We start from the raw sequence: 27,425 nt of genomic DNA, 5'->3' as shown, positions 1-27,425 counted from the left end.
ACTGTAAATGTGAGTGTGAATGGTTGTTTGTCTCTATGTAAAAAGAAAAAATATACCTGATGAAGACCTACTATGGTCGAAATGTTGTGTATCTATCAATAAAATCACTGAGAGCAGCAGCAACAGTGTGTGGGTATATTTTTTCTTTTTAATTGACGGACTTTTTTACCCTGCACCTGTAAAAAGTTGGATGTGCATGCACTCTCTACTCCATATGTTTGTCTCTATGTGTCAGCCCTGCGATGACCTGGCGACTTGTCCAGGGTGTACCCCGCCTTTCGCCCGTAGTCAGCTGGGATAGGCTCCAGCTTGCCTGCGACCCTGTAGAACAGGATAAAGCGGCTAGAGATAATGAGATGAGATGAGACTTTTTTACCCTGCACCTGTAAAAAGTTGGATGTGCGTGCACTCTCTACTACATATGTTTGTCTCTATGTGTCAGCCCTGCGATGACTTGGCGACTTGTCCAGGGTGTACCCCGCTTCTCGCCCACAGTCAACTGGGATAGGCTCCAGCTTGCCTGTGACCCTGCTCAGGATAAACGGTTCCAGATAATGGATGGATGGATATATAGATTCTGCGAAACAGCAAAACTAATGTTACCCACCTGTCAAGCAGAAACAGAGCAACCTCCAAATTCATCTTCATGCCTTCCAACTCTTGGTGGTTTCTCTACCACTGAAAAGTCTCACCAGTGTTAACCCTCTGGGGTCTGAGGGTATTTTCTGGCACTCTAATGATTTTGGCATGCTCTGATTTTGTTGTCAATTTCAACAAATCTAAGCAGTATTTTCAAAGTCATATGACTTTTTTGTATTCAGCACAATTTCAGCTACAATAATATCCATGTAGTATGTATGTCATGATTATACTTTTTAAAAAATAACAGATAAATGAAGATGTTGTAAAAAGCAGTTTTAGAAGTGTGTCGGAATGTGTGAAAAAACATGACCTTACCCATTCTGTCGAACTGTTTTGGTCACTTGAGGTGATTCTGTTCAGTCTTAGGAAGGTATCAAGCACAAAAACTTAAATCTGCTCCATTAATTTGGACAATTAACTGGCCATCAACAAAATTGTCCTATTGTTTTGGGATAAAGAGCTGGCAGTGGGAGGGGTATTCAATGAGAAGTTTAAAAAAATTTCCATTCATTCAATGATAAGAATGAAAACCCCTCCCACTGCCAACTCTTAAAGGATATGGGACATGGATTTTTACCTGGGCATAATTATGTATAAAGGACATAAGAAATGCCATCTAAATCACTGCAGGGCGTCAAAAATGTGAAAATCATCACATTATTCAAGTTTTTTTTATACATCAGGGGAAAACAAGGATTCGTTAATGAGCTAGGTGGTCACGTGACCCGTGACGTCACAAAAACTTTCCAAGGAGCCAGCGCTTGGGTATCTAATGTAAACAGGTTACCGAAATGGACACCATCGACAGTGATATTCCCAATGTTTCACAGAGATGTGAAGTTAGACCCTATCAATTCGAACCGATAGCTGGAAATTCACATGAACATGGATCTTGTCTTTACTCTGACGGGTCAGATGATTCTGAGAGTGAGAGTTCATTCAGCCCTCATGAAACTGAAAGCGGTCGGCTCGATAACACTTCCTGGTAAGTTAAAAACAATTCTGCTCAAAAGCTAATGATCTGTTGAAAGAAGTATTATTTTTGTATCATACATTGAAAGTTCATCATAGATCTAGCTAAAGTCTGTTGCAAGCTAGTTTTTTTTTGCTGATATTTTTCGAGATTGATTGAGATACAATGCTTCCAGAGTCTGAGATGAAAACATTCAAAATGGCGAAACGAGTCAGAATTATGCTAATCAATAATTGATACACCCAAAATTATAATACTAATCCTTACCTCGGCTTTCAGTTGCTTAGCGCAGAGGTCTTCAACAGGGGGGTCGCGAAATCGCACCGGATCACTCATATCAACAAAAATATTCCTGCCCTGTCCCCTGGCCTCTGTGCAGGGATGCAAACAGCGCGCCTTTCGGCGGATGCCGCCTTTTTCACGGCTGAATCGCGCAGATCCAATTAAAAAAAAATAGCGATATTAATTCATGAAACATGAAACATGAAGTATAAGGATGAGAAAAAAACAGTTTAAATCGGGAAGCTTCCCGATTTAAACTGTTTTTTTTTCTCATCCTTATACTTCCTGTTTCATGTTTCATGAATTAATATCGCTCAGTACCTGAGTATTAATGTTGAAAGAATCCTCAGTGAAATGGTCCGAACACAGTTTGTGGGAAACAGTAGGTGCAAAGTTTTTTCAACAGGTGTTCTGTAAAGTTATCCTACCTCTTGGATTTGTCCTACCAAGCCTACTGCGCATGCGCAGGTGAGCCCACACTTTCCTCAGCTTCGGGTCCTTGGGGAATGCAAAAAAACTTACTCCAGGGCATTTCCCATTGGAATTATTGCAACCATAAGCAGCACAATACACCATGATGTCCAATGTATGATGTCCAATGTACTTTAAAGACTATAAAAACAATTTTCTTGTCATCCACTTCTCCATTCATCTACCCGCTTGTACTGTGCCTGAAAGTTTTTGTGACGTATGATCACGTGACAGCGGCTCTTCCGGTTGCAAAAAATGCATATCAGAAGTCGAGCAGAAATGCCATATAATCATCACGAATATAACGATTTTGCTGAATTTAATAGATGATTTTGTATTTGTTGATGCAATTAATTCATATTTTTAATGGAAAGAAACTGATATAGCGTGCATTTATGTTTCATGTCCCATATCCTTTAATCCCATCAGGTCAAGTCACAATGGGTAAGCTAATGTTTTTTCACACATTCCAACACAGTTCTAAAACTGCTTTTTACAACAGCTTAATTTATCTGGTATTTGACTTTATTTTAGTATTTATCTCTTTTCAGTGGGCGTTGATATTAACTCTTGTACTATTTATTTTCTTGTACTATTTACAATCAATTCTGTTACTCTGTTACACAATTACTCTCTAATTTTGCTCCCACTCCAACTCCAAATTTTACTCGCTAAACTCAAAATAGAACAAAATTAACTATTTTGAAGAAAATACTTTTAATTCCGGAAAAATTGCTCAGTAATTTGTCCTGTGTAAACACAACAGTGCACACATATCAACTGATCTGCTCATAATAAATAGAAGAAATATTTACACTTACTCGAGTTGATTTTTGGCTGGATCTAATCGAAGTAAAAAAAAAAGGCACCTTTTATCTTCAGTGTCGCAGTTCTCAAGATTGAACCGAATCGAATGAATTCATGAGTATATATATAATCATGAGTATATATATAATATATATAATAATATATATATAATCATGAATTGATTCGCTGTCCTGAATCATCCAAAGCGCATAAAATCTGTGTGCCATCTCGCAATAAGTTTTACCTCCAAATAGCCTAAACTATGTCTGACAGATTTTATCCTGTGTATGGTAGGTGTTCCTGAGAGAAACCAATTGAAACTGAAAGAGTGAAAGTGATTATCATGCCTTTACTGTGTGAATAGTCTTTTATGAATTTGTAATTGCGCGTTCAGCGCTCCAACTCCAAAAGTATAAAGTTTCTGTCAATAGGTTTATCATGCTTGTATGATAAAAAACTCGCAAAGCTATTTCTCAATATATGACCTACTTATTCTAAACCTGCCGAGCTTGGCCGGCAAAGCTCTTGACCCCAAAGGGTTAACATGGCTCTTCACCCTGATCATAGTGCTCCTTTTTTCAATTTTTGATCTTCTGACCTCCTCTTTTGCTGTTTCTCGGCCATTTCTCCTTCAATTATGTTATGCAGTTCAGCACCTCCCTCTTTCCTTTTTCCCCTCCCTCTTCCCCTGTCCTCTGCACAAGCACAAATGCCCCCTGTTGCTGATTGACTGGAATAGTGTTGTGTGGCTTCGTCCGAGCGACTTTGTTTGTTTCCAAATTACAGAACCAGGGCTGTGTACAAATGCCGGATTTTTTCAACACAAACAAAGAATGGACTATGAGTATATTTGCTGAATTTCACAAAAAGTGTACTGGATTGAATTGCTGAATGCACCTTTAATAATTATCTAGAATACTACATAATTTTGCAATTTGAGACACAAAGTTAGCTTGTTTCATCATTTGGGGACACTGTCACATAGTGCTATACTGTCTTACTATTTACAGTGCCTTGCAAAAGTACTCATCCCCCTTGGTGTTTGTCCTGTTTTTTCGCATTACAAGCTGGAATTAAAATGGATTTTTGGAGGGTTAGCACCATTTGATTTGCACAACATGCATACCACTTTAAAGATGCACAGTGTTTTTTTTTTAATTGTGACACAAACAATAATTAAGATGAAAAAACAGAAACCTGGAGTGTCCATAGGTATTCACCCCCCCAAAGTCAATACTTTATAGAGCCACCTTTTGCTACAATTACAGCTGCAATTATCTTGGGGTATGTCTCTATTAGCTTAGCACATCTAGCCAATGGGATTTTTGCCCATTCCTCAAGGCAAAACTGCTTCAAGTTATGCCACAGATTCTCAATTGAATTGAGGTCTGGGCTTTGACTAGCCCATTCCAAGACATTTAAATGTTTTCCTTTAAACCACTCCAGTGTAACTTTAGCAGTATCTTTAGGGTAACTGTCCTGCTGGAATAGGAACCTTTGTCTCAGTCTCAAATCTCTGGCTGACTCAAACAGATTTTCCTCCAGAATTGCCCTGTATTTAGTGCCATCCATCTTTCCTTTAGTCCTGACCAGCTTTCCTGTTCCTGAAGATGAAAAACATCCCCACAGCATGATGCTGTCACCACTATGCTTCATTGTAGGGATGGTGTTCTCAGGGTGTTGGGTTTGTGCCACACGTTATTTCCTATGATGGCCAGAAAGTTAAATTTTAGTTTCATTTGACCAGAGAATATTCTTCCATGTGTTTGGGGAGTCTGCCACATGCTGTTGGGCAAACTCCAAACATGATTTTTTAAGCAATGATTTTTTTCTGGCCACTCTTCCATAAAGCCCCACTCTGTGGAGTGTATGACTTAAAGTGGTCCTATGGACAGGTACTCCCATCTCCACTGTGGATCTTTGCAGATCCTTCAGTGTTAACTTTTGTGTCTTTGGTGCATTTCTGATCAATGCCCTCCTCACCCGGTCTTTGAATTTTGGTGGGCGGCTTTCTCTTGTCAGGTTTGTAGTAGTGCCATATTCTTTCCATTTTGCTATAATGGATTTAATGGTGCTCCCTAGGATATTCAAAGTTTGGGATATTTTTTATTACTCAACCCTGATCTATACTTCACAACTTTGTCTCTGACCTGTTTGGAGTGCTCCTTCGTTTTCATGTTGCTTGCTTAGTAGTGTTGCAGAGTCAGGGTCCTTCCAGACCAGGTTGATTTATACAGACATTATGTGACAGAACATGTGACACTTTGCATACAGGTGGATCATAATCAACTAATTATGTGACTTTGGTTGGACCAGCTCTTATTTAGGGGTTTCATATGAAATTGGGTGAATACCTATGCACACTCCAGATTTCTGGGTTTTTTTTTTTCATCTTAATTATTGTTGGTGTCACAATAAAACAACAATGTGCACCTTTAAAGTGGTAGGCATGTTGTGTAAATCAAATGGTGCTAACCATCCAACATTCATTTTAATTCCAGCTTGTAATGTGACAAAACAGGACAAACACCAAGTGGGATGAATATATATTTTTTTAATAATTGTAAAGCGACCTTGGGTTTTGAGAAAGGTGCTATATAAATTGAAATTATTATTATTATTATTATTATTATTATTATTATTATTATTATTATTATGCAAGGCACTGTATATTGGTATTGCACCACACTGGCACATCAAGTTAATTTTTGAGGACATGCAAGTGATGTGCCAAATGGACCACGCGGTGACCATCATGCATATGCGTACGTGTTGTTAACAGAAAGTATAAATCAGTCCTTCCTTCCAATTAAGGAAAATTATAACGCATGCAACAAAAACATCAGATACAACTGTGTGTATCCAACTTTGTGGCAACAGTTTGGGGAAAGCCAAAAATGGGTGTGATGGTCAGGTGTCCACAAACCTTTGGCCATATAGTGTAGCTATTAGTCTGTTTGACTAGTCACTTGAATTAAATGGGTTTAATCCAAACCTCAAAACAAGCATAAATAATGCCAATTTGGGCCTTATGTATTCTGTCAATGAAAAGTTAGGAATTAAAAAAATAAAAAAGCGTTATGGGTCCAATAAATAACCAGAATATTGCTGTACACGTTTGAATAATGAGCCTGATATTTATATAGTTGGATTATATTCATAAAGATTGTTCTAAGGTGATATAAAATTTTATTTTACACTAAAATGTGTCCCTGGCCCTTCATAAAGGGACAACCCGAGCTCTAGCGGATACTGGATACTTGAGAAACCTGGATTTTTAGCGCCTCATGGTGTCCCAGAATTCAACTTTAAACGTGAATTTATTTATTTATTTATTTTTAAATCAGTATTCTTCTTAAATAACGGTTTGTATTGTGTTTCCTTTTTTCGATTATTGCATTATACTTTTCGAAAATTATATGATTTATCATATACGAGATTATAGTACAATTATTTTCAAAAATATTTTTCCCAACTAAGAAAAATATTTGAGCATAATGGAAACCATACAAAACACCACACTTCCGGGTCACAGTTCCAGCGGTGGGCCAATCAGATCGCTTACATTCGCTAGCTGATGCTAGAGCAGACACTAGCCTGCTCCATTGCAGATAGCTGCTGAACACGACTGCATTGAAGGTATGTCCGGTAGGTTGAAGAGAGATTTTGACGCGAAACTACCGGGAAAACAAAATTACATTTATCTAATATTGTGTATTAACTTGTCTGAGCTTTAATAGAGGTAGTTCGGAATTTGCCTACCCACCTATCTCGCTAGCTATCGCGCTAACTTAATTCTGTGATGCTTGCTAGCCTGCTTGCTAATGTGAATGTGAGTTTTATGGGATGCTGTTAGCTAGCGAGGCTGGAATGCAGCAGGCTTGACTATACGATATCTCGCTGCTTCGTGTACATTATTAATTCAGTTAACTAAACGTAATTTAACACATTGTTTGTTTTAACAATCTGTTATATTGTAAGCGATAATTACGCAATACAGGGTTGAAATTGTATAGCTAGCCAACTAGTCTGTATGTGCTTGGAAACCGCCATTTTTTCCTGAACAGGCGAGGGAATTTTGAGTAACAGAGTTGGGAGAGTTCAGCCCGCCAGATTGGCCTGCTTTTTGTCTTGGCTCCCCACAACGCATAATAGCATTTTCTTTCGCTTTTCATTTATAAAAACGTATAAAGTCGTAATTAAAAATAAAACCTGTTGTTGATGTGCTAATGGTAACATTAAACGGGTCATTCTTAGCTGCTCTCGCACATCAGTCGGGAATAATCGTATAGCAGCAATCGCTAGTTAACATAAATTTCTAAAACGGATTTATTAGTTTCCTATTTAACCATCCTGCCTATGCACAACTCGTTTAACTTTAGTTAGATAGCTAAGTAGGAAATACTGCTTATTTTGCTATCTGCCTGGATGTCAGATGCAAAGAAAAGTAATTTGAAAGGCAGTCTAACCTGGAGAATTATAGAAGTGTGTGTTTCTGAAACTGTCTGGATATTCTGGTGTCAAAGACGTAGGCTGTAAACCTCGTCCTAATAACTTTTCTACACTTTACGTGTTTTATATCACATTCTATGTTTTACCTTTGTATAATAGTTAATGATGGCTCGTAGCAAGAAATTGGTCAAAAAGAACTAAGTGTTTTTTGTTAAAAAAAAAATCTTAAAGTTCTGGGAAAGAGCAGCAACCATGTTTTGGTCCAGTGGAATCTTTTGAGATGCAGCATGCATTGCTTTGAATGATGTAAGCTGTTTTCACTGTCTTGATTTTTTTTAAAAATCTATTATTTAAATGTATTTACTTGCTGCATTGCAATATGTGGAAAGGAAATTGATTACACATCACTAGTGGCTTTGTATAGATTTAAAAAAAATTAACAATGCGTTGTTTTTTATAAAGGAAGAAAAGGGCAGTGAAGTAATCCTCTGACGCACTCTGAGACATTGGATGCATCAGCATGTCACTTTTTGGCAGTCTTTTACAGAAAGACTTCGGATCAGTGGCCTTTCATTGGCCTTTTAAAAATGAATACCCTGCAAGAACAGAGGAGATTCAGGAATGGCCAAAAGTTGGACACATTTTTGCTTGCCAACTGACTTTGCTGAGTGCCAAGTGATGTCATTGAGTGGGTTACTAAAGATAGTGCCTTTAGTGATTAAATTTTTTTTTTTTACAGAAAGGCTTAAGGTTTTATCCTTGTGCTGAACATTGTGTTGTATATTGTTGATATACCCTGTTGTCTTTAATTGATTGTGGTATGTATTTACCAAGCATAACTTGGCATAATACATATTTCCCTAATTTCTACTGGTAGCAGGTATCTTGTATTCCATATGATTCAGTTTTTGTTTTAATAAACACTTGATACCTTTTTGTCCATAACTGCTTATTAACTCAAACACAAGTATGAAATAAAAGGGGAAGTTTTTGTTAATGTATATAATGATAAATACAGGCTTTAACATGGACATGCCTATTAAATATATACAAATGAATACACTAAAAAGAAGGGAAATTCTGACTAATAGAAAGAAAAGGGCCACTAGCATGAGCATTTTAATTTTGAATTGAAGGGTTAGATAACAGCCAAGTCAGTCCTGCAATGACAAACTGGCTTCCTTCTGCTGAGAGGGAATCTCTCCGTTTTGCTGCATCACTCAGGGTATTGGGTTAGATTAGCATGCAAGCATTCTCCAGTCCTTTGGATGAAATATTGGGGTGTCTTCCTTGTTTTACCTTATTTTCTCTCCAGAGAATGTAAAGATTTCCTTTTGCTGTCAAGATTTAATTGACTTCTACAGCCCAGATAACTACTCTAGAGCTTATAGCAGTATCTATTAAATTGCACAACTGTTCACTGTTTTCCCTCCCCATCTTTTCCAGGCACTTTTTTAAATGTACACACGTGTGGAAAAGATGGCAAGGTGCAGGATACAAGATGAGGTGTCGACGCTTATCCAGCACAACCATCAAAGAATCTGTTAAATCTACACAGACAAAGGTGTTTGCACTGTGGGATGAGGTAGTAGGTTGTGTAGTTTTAGGGTCACACCCACACTGGGAGATAACTATACAGCCTACTGTCTTTCTCAGGGTGTCAAGGAATCGGCTGCATCATCTTGTGTTGTCACGCTAAGTAGTGGAAGAGGGTGTCGGGAATGCAGTGTCAAGATATTGGTGACCCTGGCCTAATTCATTGTTGGACTTGGATGTTGAAGTTTGTGCCTGTTAAAAGATTGTGCTTTCACAGTGTGAGGTAGTAGATTGTATAGTTGTGGGATAGTGATGTTATCCTGTCTGGAAGATAACTATACAATCTATTGCCTTCCCTGAGGGGCAGAGATTCAGTCAGGTTACCTCTCAAAATTGTTTAATGTGAAGTCCATAACAATGACTTGTTAATGAATAATACTATTGTCTTATGTAAATAAGTCCTTGTTTTTGAATTAATAAATAAAATGTCATTCATAATGTCTCCTGGCCGTGTGTGATAAATCATGCAATAATAGCAACGATGATCTGCACAGACAGGAATATAGTCAGCACTGTTGCTCAGCAAATGTGACTATGAATGTGTAAGTTGACTTTATATATTTAAAAATATATGTGCAGTATTAGTGTTCAGTAATTAATCAGTCTTATCTTTCAGTTAGTATAATATATGCAAGACATGGTAGTGCATGATTAATTCTGATTTACTCAGTGGTTGCGATTCCAGCTTTTAGCCGGGAGATGGCGCACTTCAATTATTTAACCCAAACGTAAACGCCAGCATGTTGTATAAAGACAACTCTTAGATTGAAACCTCTAGGTCTATGATTATACAAAGCGATGTCTGAATGTCCAGTTTAATTTAATTGCTACACTTGTCTTTAGATAAGTTTGTAAACCAGGCACCATGTCCAGTATATCATTAACAGCTTTGTAAAATATTACAGCCATTATGGGATGTCATGCATGAGATCCATTGGACTACCTGATTACCTGGCTTTCCGCCTACCTGAGGTACAAATATTGTGTAGTTTGTACGTTAACACTATAATAAACGCTTCTAGACTGGAGCATTCACCAGTTTTATCGATGTCAACTAATTTTATCTAGACTGAAGTTTAAAAATGTCCAGGCTAATGTGGGTTGGAGATAAATATCTAGGATTTCAACACCTTAAATCGTCCTGACTGACTGATGGTGTGAAATTTGCTTTGGTGGAGAAAGGTCCTTTTCATATCCAGTGCTCTTTTGATGGCGTCAGTAACTTGTATTAAATGCATTTGACAAGATACAGGACCCTTACTGTCATATTCACAAAGTTCTTTGTACAATGAAATTCTTAGTTTTTACATTCTTCACGGCTGATGCAGTAGGAAGTATAGACAAAGGTAATAATACCTAGATAAATATTTGTGACTAGGTTTATACTAATAGGCATAGTTTGAGTTGTTTAAAAAAAATGTTTCCAAGAGATCCCTAGATATTTTTCAACTCAAACTGATGTGCATAATGATCAAAAGTAAAGACACAAACAAATGCTGAGTGAATGTGTATTTCAAGTTTTAGTGCAATCAATTTTTGCATACGTTAAAATTGCATTTATTGTAGTGAAAGGGTTTTTGTCAACCCAACTGCTTTTGTAGCATTTTTTAAATTGAATATTTTTTCACTAAGGGTCCTGCATAACCTCTTTATAAGCTAAATAAGCATATTTAATAAGATGATGAGTAGGTCGGGGGGAGCTGAGGGGCACCGTGGAGAGAATCAAAAAAACCTCTCTCATGGGAGGAGCAAACGGGTGCAGGCAAAAGAGATAAAAAGCTCTGTTAAAGAAGCTCGAGCTACCGCGCGGATTAACCTCCATCAGACTAGACAAACAGCGCGCACTGGAAAAGAAATGTTGAACCTGTTCACGCATTTCTGCCCTCGTCTGATCGACGGTTTTAAATGACTGCTAAATTAGACGTCCCCAAAATAGCGCCAGGTAACGCGGAAGCAGACTCGGGACCAGAGTCTCCACATTCAGAGGCAGCTGAGAGTAAACTCCAGCGTTTCAGCCTCGCGGCTTTTTGCGTACCGGAGCGCAGCGGATAAAGCAGTTCCTCTGGAGATGAGCTCCATGTAAATACCGCCCTTACATTCCATACAAGATTGGAGGACCTGCAGAAAGAACAAGGGCAGCGATGAGAAATTATTTAGCGTAATTATTTCAACTTGCTGTGCTGAAGGAGTTTTGGAAGCTTGGAAGGATCTCAGCTCAGGTGCGCGGCGGAGCGCTGCATCCCCGCTAAAGCAGGGACCCTACACACACACACACACACACACACACCGGACTCACACTCCCTGCCGAACTAAAGCAAACGGCACCATGAGCAGGAAAACGCGCCGCTGGATTTTTCACATTTTCCTCTGTCTGGGGATTATTTATCTGAAAATCGGGTGAGTTTCAGAAAAGTTCCACTTTACCTGCTTTGCCATCATTTGATTTTGCCTTGTTAAGCCTAAGAGAAGCTGGTCCATTAAGGAAAAACACACTATTTATTATACTATTACAGTAAAGCTATATTAATGACAGATATATGGTTTCGGCTTGATTTTGATGGATGATGCTTTTTCACAGTCTCCTTGTTGATGAAATTGCAAGCACAGTAACGTTGAAGGATTATGTCTTATGCGTAGTAATGTTTTAATGTTTATTACAGTGTTGTACACTACATCTCCTAGTGAGCTATTTATATAATACACTGATAAACAAGTAGCCTGAATTTGTTGCGCCCATGCTGCATTAGTTCAATCAGTGATGGTGGTGCTATGAGTGAAGGAACTCCACACTGAAGGGAAATTACGCAAAAAAAAAAAGTATGTAATTTGGCTTGCACTTTGCACCAAGAGCAACCAAAAATGAGGCAAAACTAGACAAGTACGGAAAATGACGCAGAACATCGTCTTCACTTTGTGTTTAATGAGACATGACGTGCGCTTTTTTTTTAAATAAAAGTGTGTATATATATAATTTTAATTTATTGTATTAATTTATATATTTTTACCTCCACAGCGGCTTCTCATCCGTGGTGGCACTTGGAGCGAGCATCATCTGTAATAAAATCCCAGGTCTTGCTCCCCGTCAGAGGACGATCTGCCAGAGCCGCCCGGATGCGATCATCGTGATCGGAGAAGGAGCGCAGATGGGCATCAACGAGTGTCAGTTCCAGTTCCGCCACAGCCGCTGGAACTGCTCTGCCCTCGGAGAGAGGACCGTCTTTGGAAAAGAGTTGAAAGTGGGTATGTTACACAACCATTTACTGTATCCGTAGAATTAGAGGAAATATAATCTATTTCCAACCTATAGCCTAGAAATTAACTTAATTCTGTTTTACTGCTTAATGCAATTTTCATTCAAGTTTATGATCAGAAAGCTGTGAAAATCTGGAACAATCCAAAGTTATGTTCATTAATCAAATCTGCAAATGAATCCTAATTCCAATCCTGGGTACTACTTTGAATGATTGATTGATTGATTGATTTATATTTTGTGGCCAGTTCATTTGTATCAGTAACAACCTGAGATGAGATAATGAACTCGGAGTAGCTATTTGTGCATATGCATGAATGCATATGTTCATGAAATATACCATATAAATGACACATCAACCTGAGTTTCTGTGATCTCAGGCGAGATACAGGCCTATTAATAACCTCTTTGTAACACTGCACCAGTTTCTAATTCTGCACTGCTATTTTTCACCTAATAGATAAATTGATTGCGGAATGTATTATACCTCCGGAGAACCTTTTCAGTAGTTCTGAACTCAAAATGTTAAAAAGGAAAACAGCACAAAACATCATTTAGTTCTTGCGATTTAGCTCATAATGGAACTGCACACCTAAAACAAGCTATGAGTTGGCAAATAACTCCGTTATAACTGGAAGTGGTTTGTCAGTAGATGTATAGCTGCTGATTTGCTTGCAGCATTTTGTACTTAGTGCCCTCCTGTAATGTCATGTCAAACATGCCTCCGTTCCTTTCACACAGCAAGTATCAACGTGGCTGAATTTACGGCCTCTCTAACAACCCCGTTTCTCAAAAGAAGCCTTTTTCTAGTCATCCTGTCTTATCTGTAGATTTTAATGATTTGCTAGTCGGGCTTTTCACTTTTCCACGGGTATAAGTTACAGAGTGTGAATGAAGGGACTAAATAGTACAGTATTTTAGGGAAATGTAACCATATGTCACCATAGATAAACAAAACAAAACTAGCTAAGAGAGAGTTTTTTCCTTGGGGTAATACTATCTATTTTCCAGCCTAAAACCTAAGCCTATTTAGGGCTTCTTTAGTGCTATTGAACCTCTGACACTTGATGAATTGTTATGTGAAGGACTTTGCTTTAGTTTCATAGCCTTTTTGGCTGGTGGGAAAAAGGAGCCAGGATTATTGGGACGTTTGTCTGTAAAAGATGGCTGTAGGGATCTTGATGCTCAAATGACTGACCTACCCTGGAAATAAATCCAGGGATCATATTTAACATAATTTCTCCGATTTCCTCTCATCTTGCGTTCAGTTGGATTGAAGCAGCATTGAAATTGTGTTGTTGAGACTCTGCAAAGATCTGTAGAGACTTGTATCCATCGCTGAAGGTGAAGCTGTATTTTATCCCTCGGCATCAAAGATGAGTGACTTGAGAAAAAGTAAAGAGAAAAAGGGCAAGTTTGCTGCAAGCTCATGCATTACCCAAAAATTTCCCCCAATCCTTCTCATTCTTGAGCAGCACACTTTCATGGCTGACAGGATCTTTCTTTTTGGTTGCTGATTATATTGTTTGATACAGGAGGCACGGATCGGCTTTATCTGAGCACCATTTGAATGACCATGATACAGAGTGGCCAAACATTATCTTTAATTTGATAGCAGTTGTAATTCCCAGCTGTGGTGTTTGCCCACACCTATACTGTCTAACATTTCTATAGTCAGGCAAAATAGAGTGGGAAAATGGTCTAACAGTACTGGTTTCAGAGGCCAGACCTGCAGCAGCACTCACAGTAGCCAAGCGCTGAGAGATGAAGAGTGGTGGTTAATCCTCATAAGGCAGTTCAGAAGGAGGTGAAGTAATGCTTGCTCATGTTCAGGGCCTGGTACCATATGCTCTGGGCTTGGCATCAAAATGGAGGATTCTTCTTTCAGGAGTGTGCCACAGCATTACTTTATAAAGCTTGGATGATTACATTTCCAGTGTGATCCAGTTACCAAACATACCGATGGGAATAGAGTGGAGTTCTGGAACACATAACTGCATAATTTATATTTGTTTTATCTTGTGTTTTTCAAGTGGAACCCTCACCATCCCCCTTTCTCACACTTAAGCACCCTCCGGCATGTTTGAAAAATAGTTTTCCCCCACCAGCATTGTCTCAAGCCCAGACAAGTACATTGTGTGAGGTTTAGAAATTAACCTCTTGCATTTACAGTTTTGGCAAGCGACATCTCACACAGGATCATACCAAGCCACTGATTCAGACTTCTGTAATGTAACGAAACCCATGTCATAACACACATGTTTTATGGCTTGCTTATCAGTTGAGTTTGTGTGCAGATTATCTTGATTTAAGTAAACATAGCCCAAGTAATATACTTAATAAAAAGACTATTTCATCCTGGCCTATGGACAAGTGGTTTTTAGAACTTTGCTTTTGTGAAATCTTCTGTATGCGCTAACATTTCAATTGAACGTGTCTCTTCTGTCTTGGCATCAAGCCCAAGGAACTCATAAAAATCTCCAGATAATTGATGCCCCAAACAAGCCTTTCGTAAATTGCTTGGGCACTGCTCCAAGATGTTTATCAACTGCAGGTCAACACATACCAGTGTTCGTGTTAGTCTGGAGGCCCTGAGAAAGCTCTGAGAATATTCTGCACTCGTTCATAACTTGCAAGATGCACTAATCAGCTGACAGCTTGAATGGACATTTATTGGTCACCAGTGACTATGAAAATAACTTCATATCAATGAGAAATGCTTCATTAGTAATGTTTGGTACAGAATTTGAAATGGGAGACAAGTTTAAACACTCAGCCTACTTAAAGGACATAGATTTCTTAGTTCAAGGTGTGTAAATGATTTCTAGAAGAGTCAACAGTTGATGATTCATTAATCCAAATGATGATTTGTACGTTTCCAGGAGAGCTCAGGTAACTCAGTACTGATCAATAGATCTTAAAAGCATGACAGCTTGCTCTTTGCTTAAGAGTTTCCTAAGAATCTTGTTCTTGTGTATAATCATGTTTCAACTGAAACTGTGTCTGGATTTCTTCTGTTTCTAGTATGGAGTAGGAACGGTTTAAAAATCAATCTTAAGATCATAAACGATCTAAGACTTTGATACAGTTTACTTTTATACATCTCACTCACACACACACAAAGTGTGTCACTGCAAACTTCCATCGATTCTAATGAACACAACCCTGAAAGAGACTGTTGGAATTCACCATGATGAGTAGAGGCTGGCTCATAGGTCACAAGTCAGTCTTCCTGTTAGACTTATTGTTAGCCTGTCTTAAGGAAATAAATGAAAGGTTTAAGACAAATCTTTAGGAGTTTAAGTCAAAACAACTAGTCATGGTGCATTGCAACACATACCTAATAGTGCTTTGAATTGTGTCTTTTCAAAGGTCTTTGTTACATTTCTGTGGCTACATAAGTGAATAATACTCTTAACCTGGAAGTGCCCTGCTTAGCAGTGGCAATCAATTATCTGAGTCTTCTTGCCAGAAGAGATTCTGCATGCCTGGGGGACTCACCTCCGCTGGGTGGATCCCTCTTTCTGACGGAAGCTGGGAAAGAGTCCAAATGTACTGCGTGCCCCCGATCTCTACCACTCTATTGTCTCTTAAATAAACCCTTGTTCACTATGCTCGTGAAAGAGGCAGGCTATTCCTTCCTTTGCTGGAATGGTCATCACAGCGCAATCATACAGTTATTTGTCTTAATGTTTCCTTTCCCTTGACAACTGAAGGACAATTATTCCATGTCAAATAAAGCCCTGAATTGCCTATATCACCTGCCATTCGTTTTCTTACCACTGCTAACTTGCATAATCTCAAGTTCTGTATCATCTCCATATTAGCCTATTTTCAGCAAGTCTGATAGTTGTTCAAATCACTCACCTCATCACAAAGACAGAATGATAAATGAATATCACTTGGCAAAACTTGTGCATATTGCTGTTGAAAGTTAAACTATGTCAAGCATGTGCACAGGCTTGATCTGGCCTGAGAGAGGAGATCTTATTGGCAGTGAGTCTGATTTTGTAAATGTTCTCTTTTTACAGGGAGTAAAGAAGCAGCTTTCACCTATGCTATCATTGCTGCTGGGGTTGCCCATGCTATCACAGCCGCCTGCACCCAGGGAACCTTGAGTGGCTGCGGGTGCGATAAAGAGAAACAAGGATTCTACAACCAGGAAGAGGGCTGGAAGTGGGGAGGCTGCTCAGCTGACATCCACTATGGCCTGAGCTTTTCCAAGATGTTTGTGGATGCACGGGAAATAAAGCAAAACGCCAGGACTCTCATGAACCTCCATAACAATGAAGTGGGGCGTAAGGTATGTAGAAGAGTATGATGCCATGCACTCTGTTTCGGTTAAAATGATGCTTAACTAAAGGTGGAATAATATGAGAGATTTTTTTTTTCTAGCTTGAAAGCTTTTGTGCTTGGCAATTTAAAAAAAAAAATGAACATGAAAAATCACTAATTGCATGAGAGATTATGGCATATAATTTTTTGACCAAAGAAAAATAAGGTGAAATAAAAAACATTTAAGGAAAAAACAATTCCAGCAAATGGCCTGAATTAGTGGGATGTCAATTGCTAAGCACAAAACAGAAATGAAGGTCAAGTAGTGATACGCTGCTTCAATATACCACTATAAATATTGTTTCATAAATTCTCAAATATACCATCATATTAACATTGTCATTTTAAGATACATATGTATAAAAAGGCTTTGATCACCGCTTTTACAAAACCTAGAGCATCTGGAGCCTGATGTGATGAGTTTATAACAGTTGGTAGTATATCAAAATTAGAATCATTGGCACTTCTCCAGAGAATGAGCAAAAACTATTGTATGAAATGAACAGCACATAATCATATCAAACAGCTAGTTATCTTTCACACAACAAAACTAATTTATATAAATTTGTTTATTAATGCATTTCCTCTCAAAAACGTGTGGCAAACTTAACACCCTCAAATGATATTTAAAAAACCAAACAATTATAATGCTACGCACTATAAATTTTAAATGCTTAATTACCAAGAACTGCCTTTAAATATATGGTTGCATTTGCATAAACTTTCTGTCCTTCAGCACCATGGGCAAAGAACCTTCAACACGAGAGAGAGAGAGATGGTTTTTACCCAGCACACAGAAATGGTTGCAGAAACACAAAATTGGTAATGTGTAATAGCAATATCTCAGTATCCTGATTGGAACCCTTTTGAGAACCAGGTGTTTGAATTAAAGAGGGCAATCCACATGTGCAAACATTAGAATATAAATTACAAATGTTCTGCAGGAGACTGCAACCTTGTTAGACATTTTTGAAGTTGCTCAGTGCATGTATTCTCTCCAGGGAAGGCTTCACTAAATATCAATTGTAGAAGTACCAATAATTTTGAAACAGAAGATTCTGCACTATTAAAATGTTTATAACTAAAATTATACAGCTGTCCTATACTCATACACATATATATTAATTTTATCTAATTTTCATTCAAGGTGCCAATAATTCTCAGCTTGATTGCATGTTAATGAGCTGCTGTGTTTAATATTCCCAGCAACATCATGCTGATTTAAAAAAAAATGGCAGTCAGTATTTTAAACCCCCCCCCCCCCCCCTTTTAAAGAAACAACAGCAAGGGCTTTTACGTGGAAATGCGCTGATTCACTTCAAGCTGAGTAATCGCTGAATCTCCTCACTTGTGTTCCAAGAGATAGTGAAACCTTTAATGTTTCTTGAGTTTTTCTTCGGTATTTACTGGTTTTGTTATACTGAGCGATGTCACTGAATGTTACAAAACCTTTTTTGGGCAACTCTCTAAAACGTACATGAGACATTGGACTAAGCATGACGGCTTATTGGAATAAGTTACATGATTAGGCTTGACAACTTAGAGTTCAAACTAAGCTATAACTAATTGGATACATATTGATGCAGTAGATACCTTTACCTTTCCAGAAAAACGTACCTGTTGTGATAAGAACTTTGTCAATATTTGCATAAAGAGTGTGAGTGGAGACTGTTTCAGCACTCTGGACAGATCATCAAATCTTTCAAGGCAAGATGAGGTCATAACCTTCTTGTATGGACTCTGTCCTTTATGAAGAGCTGTCTTTGGTGATTTACTAGGTCTCATTCTGAAATCACATATTATTCAAACCCATGGTTTTACAGGAGCTGATTTCTAGAATTTGATGACATATTTAATAGTATTGAGACTCAAATGGCAGCTAATGTCAAAATTATGGTGACAGTATGAATATGATTTGAGTACAGTTTTGTCAGAATGTCTTGGCAAAGAGATCTTCTTCTTGTGGTCTTGGAAAAAAACGCTCAGACACATAGTGCTGTTGTTAAGGCGGTATCAGCCTCTCATGGATACACGGATGTGACTTCAATATGTTTTTTTTTGAACGTGTTTATCAGGAGTCAGCAGCATGACCACACTAAGCCTGATACACATCCCAGAGAGCAGACAATTGTCAAGAAGACTCCACAAAGTCTATGAGGCAGACAGGCATTGAGGAGGAAATAATTATTAAAACACTAGGTGAGGTTTCTCCCACAAATGGGAAAAACAGCATCATCACATAGTGGAAAGAGAGAGGTAGCAGTTGCTAACCACACCAAAGACTACACTGCCTTGAACAAGCTTTTCACTGATGCCAATCATTAACAGATTCTTCCATGGCTAAACAGGCTCTCTCTCTTTTTTTTTTTTTTACACAGATCTTTCTTTGAGCAAGTTATCTTTTTTCAGGATTTGTAATCATAATTTGCATTTGTAGTGAAACCCATTACTGTGTTGCACCACATTATCATAAATCAAGGGGGGAAAAAAGCATATTGTTATTTCTTACTCACCATCCTCACCTGTTGAACTCACCTGTTGGGCTCAGGATACAAGGATAGTCAGAATGAAGTGAAGCTCAGAGGCACCTGAAACCTGACTCCTGAGCTTTATCTGTGTACACTACACACAGGCAGACAGTTGTAGAAGTTGCAGATTGTCATTCAGGCTATGTTTATATCATATGCACCCCTGATTCCACCCTACTGCTTACACGAGAGAGATTCTTACTGTCAGCATCTCATACTTAGCTTGGTGAAACAATTTGTGTCAGATATTTTGTACACAAATGAAAAGGCTTGTTAAAAGTCTAGGGAGAGAACCTGTCGACGCGCGGGCTGTTTTCCAGCCTTGCTGTGCAGGTGGGAAGGCATGAGGTGAATCAGGCTCTGGCACAGCAAGTTTAACAATCCTCGCATTCTTGAATTGGAATGTTTAAAAAAAAAACACCTTTGTCTCAACCTGTTTAACTATTCCAGAAATATGCTCTAAAACCACCACTGTAGGCACAAATGCTACAAGTAAGAAATGTACAATCCAGCAATCTGTTTTGCACTGTCAGATGGTTTCTGATTAAAAGGGTTTTTTTTTTATTTCATTTACAGTTACATTTTTACATGCATTTTATATATAATATATATCACACACACACACACACACACACACACACACACACACACACACACACACACACAAAGTATGTCTTTGGAAATTGTAATGTTTGTACTGAACCACTCCAGGCATCAAGCTGTCACCAGACAGACTAGCTGGATCAACCTATGAATCATCAAAGTACCTACTCTCAATTATCTTCGACTAAAATTATAGAGCTCTGCTGAATAAAAACTCAGGGTCCAATAAAATTCCTCAGGATACTGAACAATCTCTGTTTTTCCACTCCAGATCCTAGAAAAGAACATGCGCTTAGAGTGCAAGTGTCATGGAGTCTCTGGCTCATGCACAACCAAGACGTGCTGGACAACGCTCCCCAAGTTCCGTCAGCTTGGCTACATCCTCAAGGATAAGTACTACCAGGCCGTGCATGTGGAGCCAGTTCGAGCCAGCCGGAATAAACGGCCCACATTCCTGAAGATCAAAAAGCCTTACTCGTACCGCAAGCCCATGGACACTGACTTGGTGTACATTGATAAGTCGCCCAATTACTGTGAGCCAGACCCAGTGACAGGCAGTGTGGGCACTCAGGGCAGGATCTGCAATAAAACAGCACAGCAAGCCAACAGCTGTGACTTGATGTGCTGCGGACGTGGCTACAACACGCACCAATACTCACGTGTGTGGCAATGCAACTGCAAGTTCCTGTGGTGCTGTTATGTCAAATGCAACACATGCAGTGAGAGGACAGAGGTATACACATGCAAATAAAACATTCCTTATTCCTCTGTATGTAACAGAAGGTCTGTGAATGCCTCTAAACATAATTAGAGGCTTCCTGTGTGGGGTGATATGGATCGAATGTGTTTAGAATGGAGAAACTTTGGAATAAGGCGCTCCAAGGGGTCTATGGTCAGCATGATCTTTTTATTCACCTGGAGGATAGCCAGAGGATGTGTGGGCGATGTATTCCGCTTTGTTTCAAAGCTCAGTGGAATGATTTGGTGGTTGGTACCAGTGGATGCCTAGAACTTTCTAAACAGTGGAGTGAGTGTGTTCCTGAAGACCAGGACATTAGGAATATATGCATGGTGTCTCTGGCTATATCCTGTTTTACAGGAAATCTGGAAAACCCTTTGAGTGAGCTTATATAAAACTGGATATTTGGTTTCTCTGGACATCATGAAAGCATACCGTATATGGACATAATATCAATGGTATTTAACATTTTATTTAGAGAAAGAAAGGCTAATATTAATTTATTTAATAATAAAACTACTGATTTTCATGTGATTTTATGTTTTTTTTAAACCATGCAACATTTAACCATGTTGTTGGTGATATTACTTGTGCTAAACATTTGTAGTACAATTCCCCCCAAGTACAATCCATATATATTTATAATAATATACACTGGAAATGTGCATCTCTCTTGAAAGCTAACTTCTCCTAAAATGAATTAAGTACTTCAGTGCTGTTAATCACCAGGAACATTCCAAACAGTGTGTGCTAAAACAGTGCCTAAAATATATTCTGTTTCACAATAAATAAGATTTTCAGCAACCTTTTTTTCTTTTACAAACAGAAATAATAGTGAGCTGAAATCATTTGATGAAGAACCTGTACATAATATTACCTGACACATAGCCGTCTCATGAGCTCACACACATCTCTCCCTTGGCTCTTGTCTTTTTAGTTGGCAGAGAAACCAAGATAACGATTAATTCATTTTGGAACAGGATAGCACACACCCAGGAGATGCCTCCACTTGCTACTGATACGGAATGCTGAGGTCACTGATACTGTTCTTGCTATATATGTATACTAAATATTATGTCTTTCCAATTTTGCTGCTAGTCCCCCCCCCAAGGCCTCAACTTGGAATTTGTATAGTGTCTGTTGAAACTAGTGCTTTTGAATACCATGTGTAAATGTGGTTACCTGAATGAGTTGTTCATGTGCTGAGTTAACAGCAGTTAACAGAATATATTTTGCAAGAGATTATTTTTATATGAGTGTTTTATTTATTTTGTTATAAACTGTCCTGCTTCCAGTTTCCCTAACCACCACAGTTAAGGAAATCTAAGCTAGAAACTGCATAGGGTTGATAATATCATGGTACACTGATCACTGGTTTGTAATCAGTAATAATGAAAACATTATTTGATCAAACTAGAAAAAAAAACATTTTCATGTTTTTGTATAGTCATTTAACAACAGCAGTCCTGTATGTAGGACCAATAATATAAACTAGATATGGCCAAACACTCTGGTACTTAAAACGCGACGGTGAGTTTTAACCAAAGAACAGTTAAATTGGAGATGGTGCTTCATGGAAGGCCTTTTGTCCTATTTCTAATAACAGACAATGAATTCAAGCAATGTTTTACCAAACTGGTTGTTCTGCATGCTTATACTGTCATAACTGATTTAACAAAAATGTACATTGTGCTTTGAACAGTCTTAATAAAAGTCACCTCAGCAGTTTGAAGAGCTTCTACTTATTTTCTTGTAATTAACTCAGCAACAGAGTAAATCAAAATCTTTCATGGATACTTTGGCACTATACTAGTATAATAAATATTTATAATGTCTCTGCTTGTTGTGTAAATCTCCATTGGAAATGAAGTAAACGAATACACAGCTAGAATTCTTCTAAGTTAAAAAAAAAAAAAAAAGAGTCATCAATGGCATGACAATCCCTCAAATTACCTAGGCGGTAACAAGTCATCAGCCACAAAACATTTGTTGCTGCTAAGTTATGGTTGGCCAATGACACTGACAGTTTTTACTGTGAGGATGATTGCGGGGCAGGGAAGGAACTGAGGAAAGTGCTGGCATGTTAATGGTAGGGCTTGTGCAGAAACTTTAATTGATGAGCAGTGTGGAGGGTGTCCCAGCACTGGGTAAAAAGGGGAGGTGGCGGGTATTTGAGGGGGGTGATGGGGTGATGGATTACACTGACATCTGCTTCATTCACTCCTCAGTGCTGTCGCCACAACAACGCGCCTGGCCCCCCAAAAATGCTGCCCAGTCTCCCAGAGAAGTGCTCCTGCACGTTAGCGAAATGTTAACTATGCAAAATCCAGCTAACTTCAGGATGCTATTTATTTTGTCCGCTCCAACCCTCTTTTCTCTTCTCCAGGAGCAGGAGGGAGGGTGAAGGAGAGAGAGCTTTTCAGTTTTGAAGGATGATGTCAAGAGGAATTTCGAACTGAGGGTTCGAACAGATCTTAGCATTGCCCTTGAATAATTGGTGCAAAACACTTGCTTTAAGAATTGGCTAAAGCGTCTCAATAGGTGACCGCGCTGAAAAGGCAGCTGGCCAAACAACCTCGGCATCAGCTCTTGGACACCATGAGCTGAATCACAATATCTTGTTTTGAAAAAGCTACTTGGGGCCCTCTCGTTTTGGCTCTGACTGATCTTGTTTGTGACATTCTGAATGGCAAGCCTTTTGGAGAACTTAACACTTGTAGCTAGAAGTGTTAGAAAAACAATTATGCAGAGACAGACTTCACATCCAGCCCCATCCATCTCGTATGCCTTCTGTGGTGTCTTACACAATGGAGAAAATTTGCTTAAGAGGCTTCCCATTGAAAAAACAGTCCCACAAATGCATTTGTGCATTCATTTAGGCATTCATTCATTAGGTCCTCATCTGAATGCTGTTCCTGCTTAATCTGGACTGTCTAAAGGGCTAAATATCATCTTATCTTCCTAGCTTATATCTGTAGAAAAGGAAGCTTTGTAGAATCTTACTTTGTTCAAAGAACTTGGATCATTGACTTCACCAAAATAGACCTAAGTTCCAGGAGTTTCTAGCCAGGTTATAACCACAATAATAAAAATCTCTTCCTGTTCTTGTCTTTGAAACTGCATGTCTTCCTGAGCCAGCAATACTAAAAGTGTATCACTGAACTAAGTATTCTCAATATTTTCCCAAAATGAACAATCATATCATTGCTAAAAGCATTCACTAACGAAATGGTGTGGTGGTGCCCAAGTTCTTTCTCTCCTAACATAAGCATTATCACTCATTCTTGGGTGCACACGTGCACACCTGGAATCTGACATGCAGTTCTGATTTATGCCTGCCTACCTGTCTCCATTTGCAGAGCTGCTGCTAGAGGCATGATTGAATTGGGCTGCTGCTGTCATGGCTGATTTGGAAAAACTGAATCTTCACAGAACCACTTATTTATTAATTTCAAATTAGGTAGAATCTTGGAGCACTAGTGTAGTGAAACAATTTTAAGGGTGTGATGCTTCACAATTATCAGACATATTTTCTAGAAATCTTGCGCAAGAGCTAAATTACCCTAACTGTACAGGTGGGTCTCATATTTTTGTCTGAACGCAAATGACTGTCCCAATTGCTTTGACTGTTTTGTCATGATAGAACATGTTTCATAACTATGAAATGTTATTACTGATTGTCATTATGAGATTTAATTAGGTTATAGGCAGAGCTCTAAGAAATGACGCTGCAGTATAAACATGCAGTGAAAGTAAAAGAGGATATAGTGGGGGAATTTTCAAAGGCATAATGCTTGAGAGATTTTTTTCTTTTCTCAATTATGAGACATAAATCAAAACTTTATGGCTCCTATTTCTTCTCAGATGACTGAGACATTAAATCTTCCTCTGGCATTCCAGTTATTAAACAATGGCTGTGTCTTTGCTAATAATTTTGTTTGTGCTGCACAACTTAAAATTTGCTGTCATGAAAATGACAAAACTTGTCATTTTGAAGTGATTTTGTAATTATATAAAGTCAATCCAGTAAACCATTAGGATTTCTTAACATCTTATAATTACATTTAATCTGTGCTCATAAAGTTCTGGATCTTATACATGTCATGTCAAACTGCATTGAAAGGCCTAATTTAAATTTTAAATGAGTTGAATTTGGGATTTAAGATGTGGTGCTCACAATGAAGGATTTCAAAATTGATATCAATGACAAAATTTGTCAGTTTCTATCCTAAAGGCTTAATTCAACTATAGTTGGATGGTCAGGTCTTAAATTTTTGGTATTACTTGTTTGTCAGTTAGCAATGATATGAACATATATGATACATTAAAGTATTGACAGCAGCGCAAAGCATACAATCATGCAGACACAGGTCAAGAGCTTCAATTAATGATCACATCAAACAGTAGAATGGGGGAAATGTGGTCTCAGTATATGGTTGTTGATGTGAGATGGACTGGATTGAGTATTTCAGAAACTGCTGATCTCTTGAGGTTTTTACTCACAACAGTCTCTAGAGTTTACACAGAATTGTGAGAAGGAAAAAAACCCCATCCAGTTGGTAGCAGTTCTGCAGGAGGAAGCATCTTGTTGATGAGAGAGATCAGAGGAAAATGGCCAGACATGTTCGAGCTGACAGGAAGGCTACAGTAATTCAAATAACCCCTTTACAACCAGGATGAGCAGAAAAGCATCTCAGAATGCACAACATGTTGAATCTTGAGTCAGATGGGCTACAACAGCAGAAGCCTACATCAGGTTCTAGTCCTTTTAGCCAAGAACAGAAATCTGAGGCTACCCTGGGCAGAGGTTCACCAAAATTGGACAGTTGGAGATAGGAAAAACATTGCTTGGTCTGATGAATCTCGATATCTGCTGTGACTTGTAGATAGGTAGAGTCAGAATTTGGTATTTATAGCAGGAATCTTACCTTCTGTTAATAGTTCAGGCTGATGTTGATGGTGTAATGGTGTGGGGAATGTTTTCTTGGCACACACTGAGGCCCTTACTACCATTCAAGCATCATTTGAATGCCACAGCCTATCTTAGTATTGTTACTAACCACATGCATCCCTTTATGGCCCCCTTCTTGTAATGGCTACTTCCAGCATGATAATGTGCCATGCCACAAAGCAGATCTGAATCCAACAGAGCACCTTTGGGATGTGGCAGAATGGGAGATTTGCATCATGAATATGCAGGTGACAAATGTGCAGCAATTACCACATTACCAGAGCAGAGTGGACCAGGGAAAAGTTTCTAACACCTTGTTTAATCCATGACATGAAGAACTGATGCTACTATGAGAGTAAAAGGGGTCTTACCCAATATTACTATGGTGTTCCTAATAGAGTGGACAGTGAATGCTTATACACAGTTAGCAATCGCATTGGCTGAAGGAAAACCATACAATTTTAATGAAAGCATCTCCCTGTGAAACAGTGTGGGAATCTATTAAGCAGTATAAACTCTCATTATTACTGTATATAATTATTATGAACTCTATTATGGAATGCTATGTTCTACTTTTCCATAAAAGCCCTGAGTTTAGCCCTGGAACTCAGCTCTTCTTACTGTTTGCATAAACCAAAGGTCCCCATCCAAATTATTTTCTGGCTATCACTGAACCTCTCCTTGATAAGTCAAGACACATAATCAGTTACTGCCTCATAGTGTTGCCTTCCTTTGAGTAGTGGAATGCAAACTTGGGTGTATGATGGAGTGTGTGATTCCTGAGTAATATGACTATTTATCTTGTATAAAAGAGTGTATAGTGGTCCCTCATGCTCATGCCACCTGTCCCGTCAACTGAAACAAAGACAATTGTAATCCTTCTCAGCTATTTTGCATGACTGGACAAATTGCTTGCATTAATATCAGAAATTCTTCTTTACAGCTAACAGTGTGGAAGTGTGAAATGGAAACGCGTGTAAGGTGCAGAGCTCTTTAGGAGTCACATATTCCAGATGACCTTAAAACACTGGAGATGAGCACAGTATCTATATTTTAGAAAAGATTTTATGCTAAACAAGCCAGTGCCAAGTACATTCTCGTCTTCTCACTGAGAGACAGCACCTGTAGACATTGTAGCACTGACAGAACTGAATACAAATACATACATTATTCGGATTTAACACATAACATGTTCTAAACAGATACAAATACAGACACAAATCGAAAGCACACTATTCATTTTTAGAAGGCTTGCCAGAAAGGTTAACAGGACATCTGTTTGAGACTACAGGCGCACACCAAGGTTTGTTCATTCATTTAGAAATGGAATAATTTGAATTAAGCTACTGGTTTGTTTAGGTATTTGTAAATAGAACCAACTTGATTTGTTAGAAAATATCACAGGCAAATACAAAATTGATAACTGTATCTCATATTGAGAACAATAACTCAAATTGAGAATGATTTTGAACTATGATGAATGATGTAGCTGAGGCTGAGAATCAGTAAGGACCAGACATCACAGATCATTCTAACAGTACTGGCATTTCTGAGAGAGAGAGAGAGAGAGAGAGAGAGAGAGAGAGTCATTCCAATTTAAGCCATGCTCACCTCAGGTTTAAATCCAATTATACATAAAGATATGGATATCTATCCCCCCACCCCCCTCTGTTCAATAAAGTTGCTTGATAGTGGAGTGGCTGGCTGCAGCGGATGGCCCCATGTAGATAGCCTGAAGATTGCAATCAGATTGTACTGGATAGTACCCTAAAGATTGGTTGTACTGGGGTAGCCTG

The 27,425-nt window shown here is 38.5% G+C and overlaps 1 protein-coding gene and 1 long non-coding RNA gene across 2 annotated transcripts; both read left to right on the top strand.

Moving 5' to 3' along the window:
* Positions 1-9,077: 9,077 nt before the first annotated feature.
* Positions 9,078-9,661, top strand: LOC132874505 (uncharacterized). Its single transcript, XR_009651672.1, has 2 exons — positions 9,078-9,191; positions 9,284-9,661. It is a non-coding gene; the product is annotated as an uncharacterized LOC132874505 (long non-coding RNA).
* Positions 9,662-10,987: 1,326 nt separating this feature from the next.
* On the top strand, positions 10,988-22,410 carry wnt7aa (wingless-type MMTV integration site family, member 7Aa). The gene is made up of 4 exons (XM_060910735.1): positions 10,988-11,620; positions 12,237-12,463; positions 16,505-16,776; positions 20,211-22,410. Exons 1-4 carry the CDS (start codon positions 11,550-11,552, stop codon positions 20,688-20,690), a joined length of 1,050 nt encoding a protein of 349 aa, XP_060766718.1. The 5' UTR covers positions 10,988-11,549; the 3' UTR covers positions 20,691-22,410.
* The last annotated feature ends 5,015 nt before the right edge of the window (positions 22,411-27,425 follow it).

Source organism: Neoarius graeffei, chromosome 26 (assembly GCF_027579695.1).
Source record: "Neoarius graeffei isolate fNeoGra1 chromosome 26, fNeoGra1.pri, whole genome shotgun sequence".
Taxonomy (NCBI): Eukaryota; Metazoa; Chordata; class Actinopteri; order Siluriformes; family Ariidae; genus Neoarius; species Neoarius graeffei.
The sequence above is the reverse complement of the archived record's forward strand: the minus strand, read 5'-3'. Positions and strand labels throughout refer to the sequence as shown.